The sequence below is a fragment of the Myxine glutinosa genome, chromosome 12 (genome assembly GCF_964187855.1).
Source record: "Myxine glutinosa chromosome 12, kmMyxGlut1.1, whole genome shotgun sequence".
Classification (NCBI taxonomy): Eukaryota; Metazoa; Chordata; class Myxini; order Myxiniformes; family Myxinidae; genus Myxine; species Myxine glutinosa.
The window spans coordinates 10,801,438-10,817,970 of record NC_136272.1 but is presented as its reverse complement, the minus strand read 5'-3'; the positions used below and the strand labels follow the sequence as shown (position 1 = coordinate 10,817,970).

Genomic DNA, 16,533 nt, shown 5'->3' with positions numbered 1-16,533 from the left:
GGAATACCAAACAAGTTTTGTGCTCAAATGGGAACACCAAACAAGTCTAAGTGCTCAAATGGGAATACCAAAACAAGTCTATGTGCTCAAATGGGAATACCAAACAAGTGTATGTGCTCAAATGGGAATAGCAAACAAGTCTATGTACTCAAATGGGAATACCATACAAGTTTTGTGCTCAAATGGGAATACCAAACAAGTGTATGTGCTCAAATGGGAATACCAAATAAGTGTATGTGCTCAAATGGGAATACGAAACCAGTCTATGTGCTCAAATGGGAATACCAAACAAGTCTATGTGCTCAAATGGGAATACCAAACAAGTCTTTGTACTCAAATGGGAATACCAAACAAGTCTATGTGCTCAAATGGGAATACCAAATAAGTGTATGTGCTCAAATGGGAATACCAAACAACTCTATGTGCTCAAATGGGAATACCAAACCAGGCTATGTGCTCAAATAGGAATACCAAACAAGTCTATGTGCTCAAATGGGAATACGAAACCAGTCTAAGTGCTCAAATGGGAATACAAAACAAGTCTATGTACTCAAATGGGAATACGAAACCAGTCTACGTGCTCAAATGGGAATACCAAATAAGTGTATGTGCTCAAATGGGAATACCAAACAACTCTATGTGCTCAAATGGGAATACCAAACAACTCTATGTGCTCAAATGGGAATACCAAACAAGTTTTGTGCTCAAATGAGAACACCAAACAAGTCTATGTGCTCAAATGGGAATACGAAACCAGTCTATGTGCTCAAATGGGAATACCAAATAAGTGTATGTGCTCAAATGGGAATACCAAAGAACTCTATGCCCTCAAATGGGAATACCAAACAAGTCTATGTGCTCAAATGGGAATACGAAACCAGTCTATTTGCTCAAATGGGAATACCAAACAACTCTATGTGCTCAAATGGGAATACCAAACAACTCTATGTGCTCAAATGGGAATACCAAACAACTCTATGTGCTCAAATGGGAATACCAAACAAGTTTTGTGCTCAAATGAGAACACCAAACAAGTCTATGTGCTCAAATGGGAATACGAAACCAGTCTATGTGCTCAAATGGGAATACCAAATAAGTGTATGTGCTCAAATGGGAATACCAAAGAACTCTATGCCCTCAAATGGGAATACCAAACAAGTCTATGTGCTCAAATGGGAATACGAAACCAGTCTATTTGCTCAAATGGGAATACCAAATAAGTGTATGTGCTCAAATGGGAATACCAAACAACTCTATGTGCTCAAATGGGAATACCAAACAAGTCTATGTGCTCAAATGGGAATACCAAACAAGTTTTGTGCTCAAATGGGAATACCAAACAAGTCTTTGTACTCAAATGGGAATACCAAACAAGTCTATGTGCTCAAATGGGAATACGAAACCAGTCTATGTGCTCAAATGGGAATACCAAATAAGTGTATGTGCTCAAATGGGAATACCAAACAACTCTATGTGCTCAAATGGGAATACCAAACAAGTCTATGTGCTCAAATGGGAATACCAAACAAGTTTTGTGCTCAAATGGGAACACCAAACAAGTCTAAGTGCTCAAATGGGAATAGCAAACAAGTCTATGTACTCAAATGGGAATACCATACAAGTTTTGTGCTCAAATGGGAATACCAAACCAGTCTATGTGCTCAAATGGGAATACCAAATAAGTGTATGTGCTCAAATGGGAATACCAAACAACTCTATGTGCTCAAATGGGAATACCAAACAACTCTATGTGCTCAAATGGGAATACCAAACAACTCTATGTGCTCAAATGGGAATACCAAACAACTCTATGTGCTCAAATGGGAATACCAAACAAGTTTTGTGCTCAAATGGGAACACCAAACAAGTCTATGTGCTCAAATGGGAATACCAAACAAGTCTATGTGCTCAAATGGGAATACCAAACAAGTTTTGTGCTCAAATGGGAACACCAAACAAGTCTAAGTGCTCAAATGGGAATACCAAAACAAGTCTATGTGCTCAAATGGGAATACCAAACAAGTCTATGTGCTCAAATGGGAATACCAAACAAGTTTTGTGCTCAAATGGGAACACCAAACAAGTCTAAGTGCTCAAATGGGAATACCAAAACAAGTCTATGTGCTCAAATGGGAACACCAAACAAGTCTAAGTGCTCAAATGGGAATACCAAAACAAGTCTATGTGCTAAAATGGGAATACCAAACAAGTGTATGTGCTCAAATGGGAATAGCAAACAAGTCTATGTACTCAAATGGGAATACCATACAAGTTTTGTGCTCAAATGGGAATACCAAACCAGTCTATGTGCTCAAATGGGAATACCAAATAAGTGTATGTGCTCAAATGGGAATACCAAACAACTCTATGTGCTCAAATGGGAATACCAAACAACTCTATGTGCTCAAATGGGAATACCAAACAACTCTATGTGCTCAAATGGGAATACCAAACAAGTCTATGTGCTCAAATGGGAATACCAAACAAGTTTTGTGCTCAAATGGGAACACCATACAAGTCTATGTGCTCAAATGGGAATACCAAACAAGTCTATGTGCTCAAATGGGAATACCAAACAAGTTTTGTGCTCAAATGGGAACACCAAACAAGTCTATGTGCTCAAATGGGAATACCAAACAAGTCTATGTGCTCAAATGGGAATACCAAACAAGTTTTGTGCTCAAATGGGAACACCAAACAAGTCTATGTGCTCAAATGGGAATACCAAACAAGTCTATGTGCTCAAATGGGAATACCAAACAAGTCTATGTGCTCAAATGGGAATACCAAACAAGTCTATGTGCTCAAATGGGAATACCAAACAAGTCTACGTGCTCAAATGGGAATACCAAACAAGTGTATGTGCTCAAATGGGAATACCAAACAAGTGTATGTGCTCAAATGGGAATACCAAAGAAGACAAGCCTTTAATAAAGACTGCTTGAATCATAAAGACATTCTGCGTGTGCCCGTTTTCCATTCTCCTACCAGCCTGTTCCAGGATTAACCTCATCTCTCGTTAAAAGAGTGATTTTTCAGATGTTTGAAATTCTAATGATGATCATGGCCATGCAGGCCTCTACCCAGGTTCATGCGACGAACGAAAGGAGCGACTGAAATGTCGGAGCGTGCTGCGGTCTTTGGGGCTTCACTGACGTTCAATGCACAGCGATCCGGGCATGCTCTGCCCCATGGGATCCAGCTCGCCATTGCTTACCTACAAGAACAAGGAAGTGACCAGGTGAGACGAAGTCATAATTTTTCCCTGACATGTGACTTCTTTAAGACCTCAAGAGGAATTCCTTAAATCGCCAAACTCCTCTACACTGTTTGTCGTATAATCTAAATATACAGTTACTCATAGTTTGAAGGCATTGTTCTTGCATAGGTGCAGGTAGGCCTACATTGTTCAACTTCCACCAAATTTGTCGAATGAAACAAGTCTTTTGTATCCCGTGTGGACAAAGTTGGCCAATATATTCTATCACACACATGTCATGAGTTATACCTGTGTCATAGAAAAAGGTCATATATGTGCCTCAACATCCTCAACTTTCTCAACATGTCCGTGCTTTTGGCCAATAGGTACTGTAAATGCCAATAGGTAATTGGTAAATGGTAAATGTACATAGCTATATGCCCACCTTTTAAGGTGCATTCCTGTCAATAATTGTGCGTGACTAATAAGTACAGTCCACGTGCATTTGCCCAGGTTGGGCTATTCCGCAAGTCGGGCGTGAAGTCTCGCATCCAGGCTCTCCGTGAGATGAACCAGTCAACGCCTGGTGCTGTGGACTACACGGGACAGTCGCCATACGATGTGGCAGACATGTTGAAGCAGTACTTCCGGGATCTCCCCGAGCCACTGCTCACCAGCAAGCTGTCTGAGACGTTGCTGCTCATCTTTCAAAGTAAGAACCTTAATTTCTCCAACTTCATTTTACCTGCTTCTTTGACCGCTACGCCCAGCAATACCACGTCAACAGCACTTTCCACATTGCATGCGTTGTGTGTGAGGGTGTGTGTGCCCTACTTCAACAGTCCCTCAAGGCCATTTCTGAGCCCAATTTTTGGACAGGTAGTAAATGGCTTTATGAGTTATTTAGAAACATCAGAACCGACCTAGTCTGGTGACCTGTTCTACTGTGGTGCTTTGTGCAGCTGTTCCAGCAGAGTGCCAGGTTGATGCTACGCATGCCGTGCTGCTCTTGCTACCTGCTGAGAGCCGCGAGGCTTTGCAAACTCTCCTGGCATTGCTGTCGGCCGTGGCCTGTCGCGAATGTGACAACCATATGCCAGCCGGGAACCTAGCGCTGTGCCTGGCTCCGTCGCTCTTCCACCTCACCACACTTCGCCGGGAAGGCTCAAGTAGTCGGTGAGGCCGCCTAGTTCTAGGCTCGGTGTTCAACCCGGAAACCGTTGGTCAACCATGTGATTTTATCGATAATGCCCTACATGTCACTTCCGCTTCCGGTCCCTTGAGCAAGGTTGCGACTTCGACGTCTGCACGGCATCAAAGTTTTAAGTATTTTTCCAATTTGTGTCTTTGTCAAATTTCCGCTCGTTGTTTTATTGTGTATGTGTTACTGTGTGTTTTCGAGTTAATCTTGGTTTGCAATTCGTGCAAACTTGTGTATAATTAAATCGTTTTCTGTTCGCACTCCGTGTGCGGCCTGGTAACTTGAAGCCTCCTTCACCCAGGGGGTGTTTTGTGTATGTAAGTTATTTCCTTCGCTGTATTGCTTATTTCTTAGATTTCCTTTTCTCCCCCTAACTTCCCCAAACATCTATCCTTTGTTTAACGTTTTATATATATACCTCTCCCACCGCCCCCCTTCCCGTGCCTCCTCCCCCCAAGCCCTCTACCTCCCACAGATCTCCCGATGTCCCTTCTCTCAAATGTTGTACTTGTGTTCTTCCCTCTCTCTCCCCATCTTGTCTCCCGCTCCCTTTATCTCATGTTTTATGTGTCAGTTTGGCTTTTTTTAAAATTAATGTTAGCTCTTACACGAGCCTCGATCTTGTATACAAAAAAAAAAAGGTCAAATCATTGAACCATCTTGAAAAATATGCATGTCACATGATATAAATCTCAAACATATATTTTGTTGCATGCCTGCCCTTTGACCCCTTTTTTGCACAGGTCGCTCCAGCGCAAGCCAAGTGTAGGGAAACCTGACCAGCGGGAACTAGGAGAGAACCAGGCCGCCACACAAGCACTTTCCCTGATGATCAGAGAAGCAAACTCGCTCTTCCTTGTGCGTGTTCATTCTTTACCCACTTAATCTACTACATGAGCTGCAACTACACCCCTTATACTATGAGTCCTTTTATATTTCTTTTGATTTTTTCAGTTCACTTTCACATCGACTGTGGCTCAAGCTTCGTTCATTACTTCCGCAGGTTCAGTCTCTTTCCCTTTTGCAGGAAGTGCATTGCATGCTTAGTCAGGGTCAACCAGATAACTCAGATAGCAGAGCACTGGTACGATTCACCAGAGAAACTGGGTTCAATTCCTGGATTGGGCATGTCATTTTCTCACATATGTCAATATAAATACATATATATACTGGGCGGGCCGAGGCATGACACGCATATTCGTGAAGCGATCCATATTTTTCACGCGGGAGACCGGGGTTCAGATGCCGGCATCTGAGGGCCGGCATCTCCGCTAGGGGCCTGATGCTACTAAAATGTCGCGTTCCTGGCGATTAAAATCTTTCGTAGGAACGGATAGTCGATCAAGCTGTTACTCCGAAGTGTTCAGTTCAATAGGTGGGGGAGTTAATACACATGGGGGGTGGGTGGGGGGAGGGGTGCGGGGGGGAGAGAAAGGAGAAGTAGGAGGAGGAGGATGCTGAAGAGCACTTACCTGCACGGATCCCACCGGCAGTCATTGTATGCTGTAGCATTAAGGGTGTAGTACTGGTGAACAGGTGATTTTTTTTTATTTTTTTTTTTATTTTTAGCTGAACAGTTTCCTTATAGTCTTATAAACAAGAATCATGCTATTAGAGGTCATGGAAGTACCCCTAATTATTGAAAAATTCAAATTTCAATTCAATTCAATATAATATTTTGCATGAAATTTGTTATAACTTGGGAAATGCATCATTCTTTTGGGCTGAAATTTGGACAGGATATTCAGAATATCACTTCCTTTAAAATGATGAAGGCTTTTGTTTATAGGAGTAGCCATTGTGGATTTATTGAAGGACAACCAAGTTTTATCTGGTAATTGGCATAATTAGCTAATTAGTGAACATTTGACATAATTTCACAAAATCCTCTCATCAGGTAGAAGAGTAACACATGTATAATACATGTACCAAGTTTTGTGTGAAAAGAATGATAGGTGACATAGAAGATAGAAGTAGAAATGTGTTCTTTGTTTTTCCTTGTTTTTTATTGACGGTCTAATTTATGCAAATTATATGCATGTAATATGACAAAGAAGCGTTGAAACTGGTCTGAGTTAAAGCCAAGATTATATCTTTCAAGAAAAACTGAAAATTAGATATTAACTTGACTTTGTTTTTGTGTAAAGGCCTCTCAAAGGTACCTATGTAGTTTTCTCAATTTTTCACCAGTACTACACCCTTAAGATTTCCCTTCACTGGAACTAAGGGGCTGAGCCCAAGCCATGAAAAACAGCCCCAGACCATTATTCCTCATCCACCAAACTTTTAAGTTGGCGCTATGCATTCGGGCAGGTCGCGTTCCCCTGGCATCTGCCAAACCCAGATTCGTCCCTTGGAATGCCAGATGGTTAAGTGTGATTCATCACTCCAGAGAACGCGTTTCCACTGCTCCAGAGTCTAATGGCGGCGAGCTTTACACCACTCCAGCCGACGCTTGGCATTGCGCATGGTGATCTTAGGCTTGTGTACGGCTGCTGAGCCATGGAAATCCATTTCATGAAGCTCCCGACAAACAGTTGTTGTGCTGACGTTGCTTCCAAAGGCAGTTTGGAACTCAGTATTGAATATTGCAACCGAGGACAGACGATGTTTACATGCTACGCGCTTCAGCACTCGGTGTTCCCATTCTGTGAGCTTGAGTGGCCTACCACTTTGTGGCTGAGCTGTTGTTGCTCCTAGACGTTTCCACTTCACAAGAACAGCACTTACAGTTGACCGAGGCAGCTCTAGCAGGGCAGAAATTTGACGAACTGACTTGTTAGAAAGGTGGCATCCTATGACGGTGCCACGTTGAAAGTCACTGAGCTCTTCAGTATCGCCCATTCTACTGCCAATGTGTGTCCATGGAAAATGCATGGCTGTGTGCTTGATTCTATATACCTGTCAGCAATGGGTGTGGCTGAAACAGCCGAATCCACTAATTAGAAGGGGTCTCCGCATACTTTTGGCCATGTAGTGTATATATTAGTAGTTTGAAAATTATTGTGTTTTCATGTTTAACAACTTGACTTGCGCGGTTGTTCCGGGTGCACCACCTTTTAACGGAGACGTGGAGCCCACTCTTAACATTCGCTTGTCGACACGCAGTACTTTTTATGTTCACATCAGGTGATGGGTTTACTATCTTATCTTGACGCAATCTTTATAAGAAAGACATTTAGTTGTTGTATCAGTGAGAAGACATAATCTTAGCAGCTCTGAGTCCTACTTTTCTTTGAGCTGAACCATGCACTGATTAGCTTTTCAGAAGCTGGGAATGCTTGCTTTGCTGCATTGATGCTGGTGTTGTTGTTGTGTGTGAGCATTCGATGGCCCTTGCCAACCACATATGGCAAATATTGCTGACTAGCAAGGATCCGTGGAAATTCCAAGTTATGTAAAATGTGACTTTATGACTTCAACTCTTCCCCCTCCCCCCCCCCACCCCATCCCCTCTCTCCCTCTCCCTCGACCCACATTCACTCCTCTTCCTTCCTCCCCCCCCCCCCCCCCAATCTCCACTCTCCTATCCCCTTACCCCACTCTCTCTCCCCCTCCTTTTCCTCCCACATCACTCCTCTCTCCCCTCCTCCATTTATTATCCCTCTCTCTCCCTCACTGCTCCTATCTCCCTCCACCCAAAATCCTCCCCCACCCTCCTCTTCCATTTCTCCCCTCCATCCCCCTAAACTCCCACTGCCAGAAAGAGTTTTCAAAGGGGTCATATATTGTATTTGAAAAACTTTCAAAGTAGCTATGATGTAACTCCCTCCTATGTCCTCTTCCCCTTCTCTCCTATTCCCCCCCTCCCTCCCTCCTCCCCCTACCCCCTCTCTGCCCCTCCCCCGCCCCCCCCCCATTCATCCTTTCCCCCAAGAGTTTTCAAAGTGGTCCTATATAGCATGCCTCACATTGCTAGAGGTCCCTCGAGGTGTTTCGAGGTCCCTCAAAGCAGTCCACCTGGAGTCAAAATAAATCCAGGGTAAAGACAGAAAGCGAAAACCCAAGGGGACAGGTCCGAACCCCTTCCTCTCGACCGGGAAGAGCTTTCAATATTTCTCCCAATTTTATTCGGAACACCTCAGGGTACCTCTAAAAATATAAACCCATATCGAATGGACGTTAGAAATAAACAATCTCCCAAGGGGACATGTCCGAAAACCACATGAGGATCTTTTGTTATTGGAAATGCCTTGTTTTTAGTCTAAAAACGTCTAATTTTGTTCGATTTTCTCAGGATTTGATTAAGTCGAGTCTTAAACTTAAAAGATTTCAGCGACATTCAAAAATTATATCACAAAAAATGACATCATAAGAATAAATCGTGGGATAGCGCAAAAATGTTTAGATTTGTAAGGCCTCAAAGCGCATCAATAAAATCAAAACCAGAGACCCCCCCAAACACGCGACTTACCTTATTCTTCTCAGAAGACACTCCTCTCTCAAAATGTCTGCACACGCACCCTCCACCCCACACAGCCACAGCACCCATGCAGGCAACTTCCAGCGGTTCATGTACACCAGAGGCCTGTTAGGCCTGAGAACTGACACGGAGAAAAAAAATGGCTGCGATTTGATTTTGAAGCTCCGCCCAGATGGACAGATGGACAGAGGGACAGAGGGACAGACAGACTAGCGGAGAAAAAAAACATATATATATATATATATATATATATATATATATACTCGTACATAATATATACATATAGTATCGATGTAAAGACATCAGCCAACTAGGTCGACTGTAGATTTTGATTTTAAGCACATTGGTTTGACGAGTTAGGAATTCCCAAATGAACCATCGGTTGATGATATGGGAATCCTACATACCGTAAAAGTTAGGGCTTTTCAAGGTTTAGTATCTACACTGTCTGTATAGAAGCTTTTCATTGTGTCACTTTGTTCACACTTGGTCGGGCGGCCATTTTTTTCGGTGTCATCCCCAAAGTACGACCGACCATACTCCATGATTTATGTGTTTTTCCATTGTCAGTGTTTTTATGGAGTTATCACCATCATGGAGGTTACATTTTCCCGACGGTGGTTTCAGGACATGTTAGACATTGAAAAGTTATGGATTTATTGGCCTCAAGGTGGTTACCTTTTCTCGGCGGTGGTTTCAGGACATGTTAGACATTGAAACGTTATGGAGTTATTGCCCTCATGGTGGTTACCTTTTCCTGGCGGTGCTTTCAGGACGTGTTGGACATTGAAAAGTTATGGATTTATCACCCTCATGGTGGTTACCTTTTCCATGACGGTGGTTTCAGGACATGTTAGACATTGAAAAGTTATGGCTTTATTGGCCTCATCGTGGTTACCTTTTCTCGGCGGTGGTTTCAGGACGTGTTAGACATTGAAAAGTTATGGATTTATTGGCCTCTTGTGGTTACCTTTTCTCGGCGGTGGTTTCAGGACGTGTTAGACATTGAAAGGTTATGGATTTATTAGCCTCATGGTGGTTACCTTTTCTCGGCGGTGGTTTCAGGATGTGTTAGACATTGAAAAGTTATGGATTTATTGCCCTCATGGTGGTTACCTTTTCTCGGCGGTGGTTTCAGGACGTGTTAGACATTGAAAAGTTATGGATTTATTAGCCTCATGGTGGTTACCTTTTCTCGGCGGTGGTTTCAGGACGTGTTAGACATTGAAAAGTTACGGATTTATTGCCCTCATGGTGGTTACCTTTTCTCGGCGGTGGTTTCAGGACGTGTTAGACATTGAAAAGTTATGGATTTATTAGCCTCATGGTGGTTACCTTTTCCTGGCGGTGGTTTCAGGACGTGTTAGACATTGAAAAGTTATGGATTTATGAGTCTCATGGTGGTTACCTTTTCCTGGCGGTGGTTTCAGGACGTGTTAGACATTGAAAAGTTACGGATTTATTGCCCTCATGGTGGTTACCTTTTCCTGGCGGTGGTTTCAGGACGTGTTAGACATTGAAAAGTTATGGATTTATTAGCCTCATGGTGGTTACCTTTTCCTGGCGGTGGTTTCAGGACGTGTTAGACATTGAAAAGTTATGGATTTATTAGCCTCATGGTGGTTACCTTTTCCTGGCGGTGGTTTCAGGACGTGTTAGACATTGAAAAGTTATGGATTTATTAGACTCATGGTGGTTACCTTTTCCTGGCGGTGGTTTCAGGACGTGTTAGACATTGAAAAGTTATGGATTTATTGCCCTCATGGTGGTTACCTTTTCTCGGCGGTGGTTTCAGGATGTGTTGAACATTGAAAGGTTATGGAGTTATTGCCCTCATGGTGGTTACCTTTTGTCGGCGGTGGTTTCAGGATGTGTTGAACATTGAAAGGTTATGGAGTTATTGCCGTCATGGTGGTTAACTTTTGCCTGACCCCACATCCCAATATACACTTTATAGCGACCTATGGTGGCCCTGATTTGTCCCTCTTGTTTTCGATAGGTGCCATCAACGTGGCTACCGCAGGTGCAGACCACCGGTGAGCAATTTCAGTGGGAAGGTCCACGTGATTGGGACGAGGCATCAGGACCTGTGAATGCCCTCAACCTGCTTGAGAGCCGCTTGCAGCAAATCCGCAGAGAGTGCCGCGGCCGAGCGAGAGGTTGGCGTCCGACGCCCAGTGTCTCCATCACTGACCTCGCTTATAGGAAGGTACTCCCCTCGCTCGACTTACCTTCACACGTTTCCTCTTAACATATACTGGTCATACCGCATCAGCCAGATCAATAATGGCCATCAGGTGAAACAAAAGGCAAAATCCAGCCATGTTCTTTTTTGTAATTGGCTGGGAAACGAACATGTGATATCGCATTATTGATTCTCGGCCAATCGGGGATAAGGAATTCTGCCGCCAAGACCAAAACTCCAGTAGTGGGAAATTAACTGAAATCACAATATTGCTTCTTCATGGTGCAATTTTATTTTCATTTCGGAACATCTGACAAGGATCATTGTCACAGGAGGAGGCCATTCGGCCCATAATGTCTGTGCTACACCAACAACAGATACCATCACTCATCCACACACGTCACACACGGTACCGACAGGTCATGCCAATATCTTTGTGCCCCTCTCTCGAATTTCCGATCTTCCTCAAATCGGAAAAAGATATATCATATCTATTTTGTAGGTTATCTCCCTGTGGGAGGGAGAGGGCTTGGGGGGAGGAGGCATGGGAAGAGGGGGGGGGGGGAGGAAGGGAAAAAACACATGGACACTCCGAGGACTTCCATGCCCCCAATCCTCCGAGGACTTCCAGTGGTTGAGAGGGAAAAAACACATGGACACTCCGAGGACTTCCAGGAAAGAAGTTGGAATTTCAAAAAAGTGGATCTGGGGTGAATTAACAGGGGTAGAAAAGATCAAGGTTTTGGATGGGGGAAGATAAGAGATGGTGGTGAACAGCTGTTTTAAAGACCTGGAGGGAGGAGTGGGATTGAAGAGAGTGAGGAGTTTGTTCCAGAGGTGGGAGTAAAGCGGAATGAAGGAGTGAAGGTGAGCAGAGAGTTTTCATTTTGGCAGTTTAACCATAAGAGGGTTGCAGGCAGATCTTGTGTGACCTGTCGGAATATTTGGGGGACAGAGCCCAGAGAGAGCTGGGGGGGGGGGGGGGGCAACGCCGGAGAGGAATCGGTAGAAGACAGGAAGACCACCAACCTGCCTGCGGTGAGTGAGTGAAAGGCCCTCAGAATCAGCTTCATCGTAGGAGATTCCAATGATTCTAAAAGCTTTGGTTTCAACAGCGTGAAGACGAGCTAGGTGTGAGGCAGGAGCACCAGTCCAGAGGGGGGAACAGTATTCCATTGAGCTGCGGATGAAAGCCTTGTATGTGGTGAGGGGCTCAGGTGTGCCACGGAAGGACTTCGCACGACGGAGGATGCCCAGTCGGCGACTGGCTTTGGAGGCCAGCTTGGAAATGTGGTTTTCCCAAGAAAAATCATGGCAGATAGTGAGACCCAAAAGCTTGAGTGACAGAACTTCTTGGAGAGGATTGTTGAGAAAGTAGATGGGAGGGTTGTCCAGTCGGTCTTTTCGGAGAGACATAGTTAGAGTGTGAGATTTGACAGGATTGAAAGACACGTCCCACTTGTTTGACCAGTTTGTGATTTTATCCAGGTCTGCAGAGAGTGAGGAGGCTGCAGACTGCCGATCTGATGGTTGGGATATGGAGCAGCAGATAGTAGAGTCATCAGCAATGAGATAGAGAGGATTTTCCAGACAGTCTGAGAGATCATTGATGAAGACCAGAAAAAGCACAGGGCCCAGAACACTGCCTTTGGGAACTCCAGCCTGAACAGGAAGGGGAGATGAGAGAAACCCATTCAGGGCCACACATTGACTACGACCAGAGAGGAAGTCCGCCAGCCATTCGTGGAGATTTTTCATGAATACCAAAAGAGGAGAGTTTGGTGAGCAGAGCGGGGTGCCAGACCGTATCGAAGGCACGTGAAATGTCAAGGGAGACAGCTCTAATTTCCTGTTTGGCGTTGAGGACCTCCATCCATTGTTGAGACAGCAGAAGCAGCATGTCCAGAGTAGAATGACCTGGTCTGAATCCAAATTGATGATCAGAGATCAAGCCATTGGAGAAGAGGAAAGATGTCATATCCGAAGCAATGATGGATTCCATGACTTTGCTGATAATTGGGAGAAGGCCGATTGGTCTGTAGTTTCTCGGATCTGTTTTTGCACCTTTTTTTTGTAAAGCGGTAATGTTGTCTGATTTCCAAACGCTTCTTTTTTGAAGCTTATCTTCGTTTTTGAGGAGTTTCTTTTTTTAGGAATACCCTCTTTTTTGAGGATTATTCTCATTTTTGAGGATTACCCTCTTTTTGAGGAGCTTCTTTTTTGAGGATTACCCTCTATTTGGGGAGCTTCTTTTTTGAGGATTATCCTCTTTTTTGAGGATTACCCTCTTTTCTGAGGATTACCCTCTTTTTTGAGGATTATCCTCTTTTTTTGAGGACTATCTTCTTTTTTGAGGAGCTTCTTTTTTGAGGGATATCTTCCTTTTTGAGGAGCCCCTTTTTTGAGGATTATTCTCGTGTTTGAGGAGCTTCTTTTTTGAGGGTTATCTTCCTTTTTGAGGAGCCCCTTTTTTTTGGTTATCCTCTTTTTTGAGGAGCTTCTTCTTTGAGGTTTATCTTCCTTTTTGAGGAGCCCCTTTTTTGAGATTATCCTCGTATTTGAGGAGCTTCTTTTTTTAGGGTTATCTTCCTTTTTGAGGAGCCCCTTTTTTGAGGATAATCCTCTTTTTTGAGGAGCTTCTTTTTTGAGGATTATCTTCCTTTTTGAGGAGCCCCTTTTTTGAGGATAATCCTCTTTTTTGAGGAACTTCTTTTTTAAGATTATCCTCTTTTTTGAGGAGCTTCTTTTTTTAAGATATCCTCTTTTTGAAATCCTTCATTTTTTTGGATTATCCTCTTTTTTAAGATTATCCTCTTTTTTGAGGTTTATCCTCTTTTTTGAGGAGCTTCTTTTTTGAGGATTATCTTCTTTTTTGAGGAGCTTCTTTTTTGAGCATTATCCTCTTTTTTTAGGTTTATCTTCTTTTTTGAGGAGCTTATTTTTTGAGGATTAGCCCCTTTTTTGAGGAGCTTCTTTTTTTTGAGGATTATCCTATTTTTCTGAGCATTATCCTCCTTTTTGAGGAGCTTCTTTTTTGAGGATTATCCTCTTTTTTTCATGAACTTCTTTTTTGAAGATTATCCTCTTTTGAGGTGCTTCTTTTTTGAGGATTATCCTCTTTTTTGAAGTGCTTCTTTTTTTTTGGCTTATCCTCTTTTTTAAGATTATCCTCTTTTTTGAGGATTATCCCCATTTTTGAGGATTATCCTCATTTTTGAGGAACTTCTTTATTGAGGTTTATTCTCTTTTTTGAGGAGCATTGAACTTAAGTGGACATCAGGATTTCTGATTCACATGAAAGAAGGGTTAAAATCGTTGTATTTATTCAAACTTTTATTATAACAAATCTTCCTGTTATACCGATGGAATATTGGATTGACAGACAGGTGTTTTTTTTAAAAACCTATTTGTGAGTTGTCTCCTGTCATTGCTGGATTGGGTGCACCTGTGTTTCAGCATGTCGGAGGTCACTTATTACCGCAGTGGAAGAGCAGTATCGAAATTCCAGCTCCTCCAGTGGATGTGCTTGAGCGCCTGCTCCATGAGAGGGACGTTTGGGACACGGACATCCTGCACGCCACTACGATGCAAACAGTTGCCGCGCCGCGCGGCAATGCAGACCTGTATCGCTATGTTTGTCGATCTGTGCCTCCACTGCTGCCTCGCTCCCACATACTCTTACGGTATGCCGATCCCTTCTGGTTGGAGAAAAATGACCCCTGGCAGCAGGGTCAGTCTGGGGAGGGTTTTCCATAAATATGGGGAAGGCGTAGTGTATCTCCAGGTCTTTCCAGGTGCTTTACTCTGACAGGAGTCACAATGGCAAACGTGTCGGACAACCAGCTGAACTCACACTTCATAGAAATAGAGAATGTGTGGTAAAAACAGTGGGAGTGTGGGTTTGTAAATGGGCCTCAATCATTCATGGGGTTTAAACTTTTGATACAAAACTGGCGTATCAGCAGTATGCATATGATCAAATGAGATTTCCAAACCGACTTGTCTAACGAAACGGCGTGTACGTGTGTCCGTACGTGTGTGCTTGCCTTGCAGCCTGTGGAGTGAGCTAGCAAAAGGTGCATGGGGAGTCGCGTGTCTGTCAGTGCGACGTGAGCTAAACGACGGGTCGAACGAGGTGACAACGGGCCCCTGCCTATCGGTTGATGTTATTGATGTGCGTTACCTGATAGAGCTGGCTGCGCCCGGCCGTTCACGGCTCACCTACATCTGCTGTTGTGACACAAAGTGAGTTCCATTGCCTCGTGCTTCTGCCGGTATGCAGTAAAACAGTAACACTGTGTGACATGTGGCAATTGTTAGCTGAAATATGTTGTTGTTGTCTTGTTGTTGTGTTGTTGTTGTATAGCCCAAGAGAGTTCTCTCGAAAAAGCCATTTGACACAGCACAGAGACAGCTGATTGATCTCACAGGTGCCACCCAGAGATCCCCCACATTCAGTATGGTGTATCCCCGCCTTCACAAAGTTAGGGCCATGACAGAGTTAGAGAGAGAGTGAGGGAGAGAAAGGGAGAGACAGAGAGAGCGAGGGAGAGAAAGGGAGAGAGAACGAGGGAGAGAAAGGGAGAGACAGAGGCAGAGTTAGAGAGGGAGAAAGCAAGGGAGAGACAGAGACAGAGAGTGAGGGAGAGGGAGAGACAGAGACAGAGTTATAGAGAGAGAGAGCAAGGGGAGACAGAGACAGAGAGAGCGAGGGAGAGAAAGGGAGAGACAGAGACAGAGTTAGAGAGAGAGAAAGCAAGGGGAGACAGACACAGAGAGAGCGAGGGAGAGAAAGGGAGAGACAGAGAGAGCGAGGGAGAGAAAGGGAGAGACAGAGACAGAGTTAGAGAGAGAGAGAGAGAGAGAGAGAGAGAGAGAGAAAGGGAGAGAAAGGGAGAGACAGAGAGAGCGAGGGAGAGAAAGGGAGAGACAGAGACAGAGTTAGAGAGAGAGAGAGAGAGAGAGAGAGAGAAAGGGAGAGAAAGGGAGAGACAGAGACAGAGTTATAGAGAGAGAGCAAGGGGAGACAGAGAGAGCGAGGGAGAGAAAGGGAGAGACAGAGACAGAGTTATAGAGAGAGCGCAAGGGGAGACAGAGACAGAGAGAGTGAGGGAGAGAAAGGGAGAGACAGAGAGAGCGAGGGAGAGAAAGGGAGAGACAGAGACAGAGTTAGAGAGAGAGAAAGCAAGGGGAGACAGAGACAGAGAGAGCGAGGGAGAGAAAGGGAGAGACAGAGAGAGCGAGGGAGAGAAAGGGAGAGACAGAGACAGAGTTAGAGAGAGAGAGAGAGAAAGGGAGAGAAAGGGAGAGACAGAGACAGAGTTATAGAGAGAGAGCAAGGGGAGACAGAGAGAGCGAGGGAGAGAAAGGGAGAGACAGAGACAGAGTTATAGAGAGAGAGCAAGGGGAGACAGAGACAGAGAGAGCGAGGGAGAGAAAGGGAGAGACAGAGAGAGCGAGGGAGAGAAAGGGAGAGACAGAGTTAGAGAGAGAGAGAGAGAGAGAAAGGGAGAGAAAGGGAGAGA

General features: G+C 44.1%; 1 protein-coding gene across 3 annotated transcripts in view; it reads left to right on the top strand.

The window, feature by feature from the left end:
- LOC137438225 (rho GTPase-activating protein 7) overlaps window positions 1-16,533 on the top strand; it is a 163,695-nt gene that overhangs the window by 135,316 nt on the left and 11,846 nt on the right. For all 3 annotated transcript variants that reach the window (XM_068133301.2, XM_068133302.2, XM_068133303.2), the window contains 7 exons: window positions 3,076-3,241; window positions 3,713-3,911; window positions 4,162-4,375; window positions 5,144-5,258; window positions 10,823-11,032; window positions 14,465-14,691; window positions 15,062-15,253. In XM_068133301.2, the coding sequence (XP_067989402.2) occupies window positions 3,076-3,241; window positions 3,713-3,911; window positions 4,162-4,375; window positions 5,144-5,258; window positions 10,823-11,032; window positions 14,465-14,691; window positions 15,062-15,253 (1,323 nt within the window). The remainder of the gene's footprint in view (window positions 1-3,075; window positions 3,242-3,712; window positions 3,912-4,161; window positions 4,376-5,143; window positions 5,259-10,822; window positions 11,033-14,464; window positions 14,692-15,061; window positions 15,254-16,533) is intronic.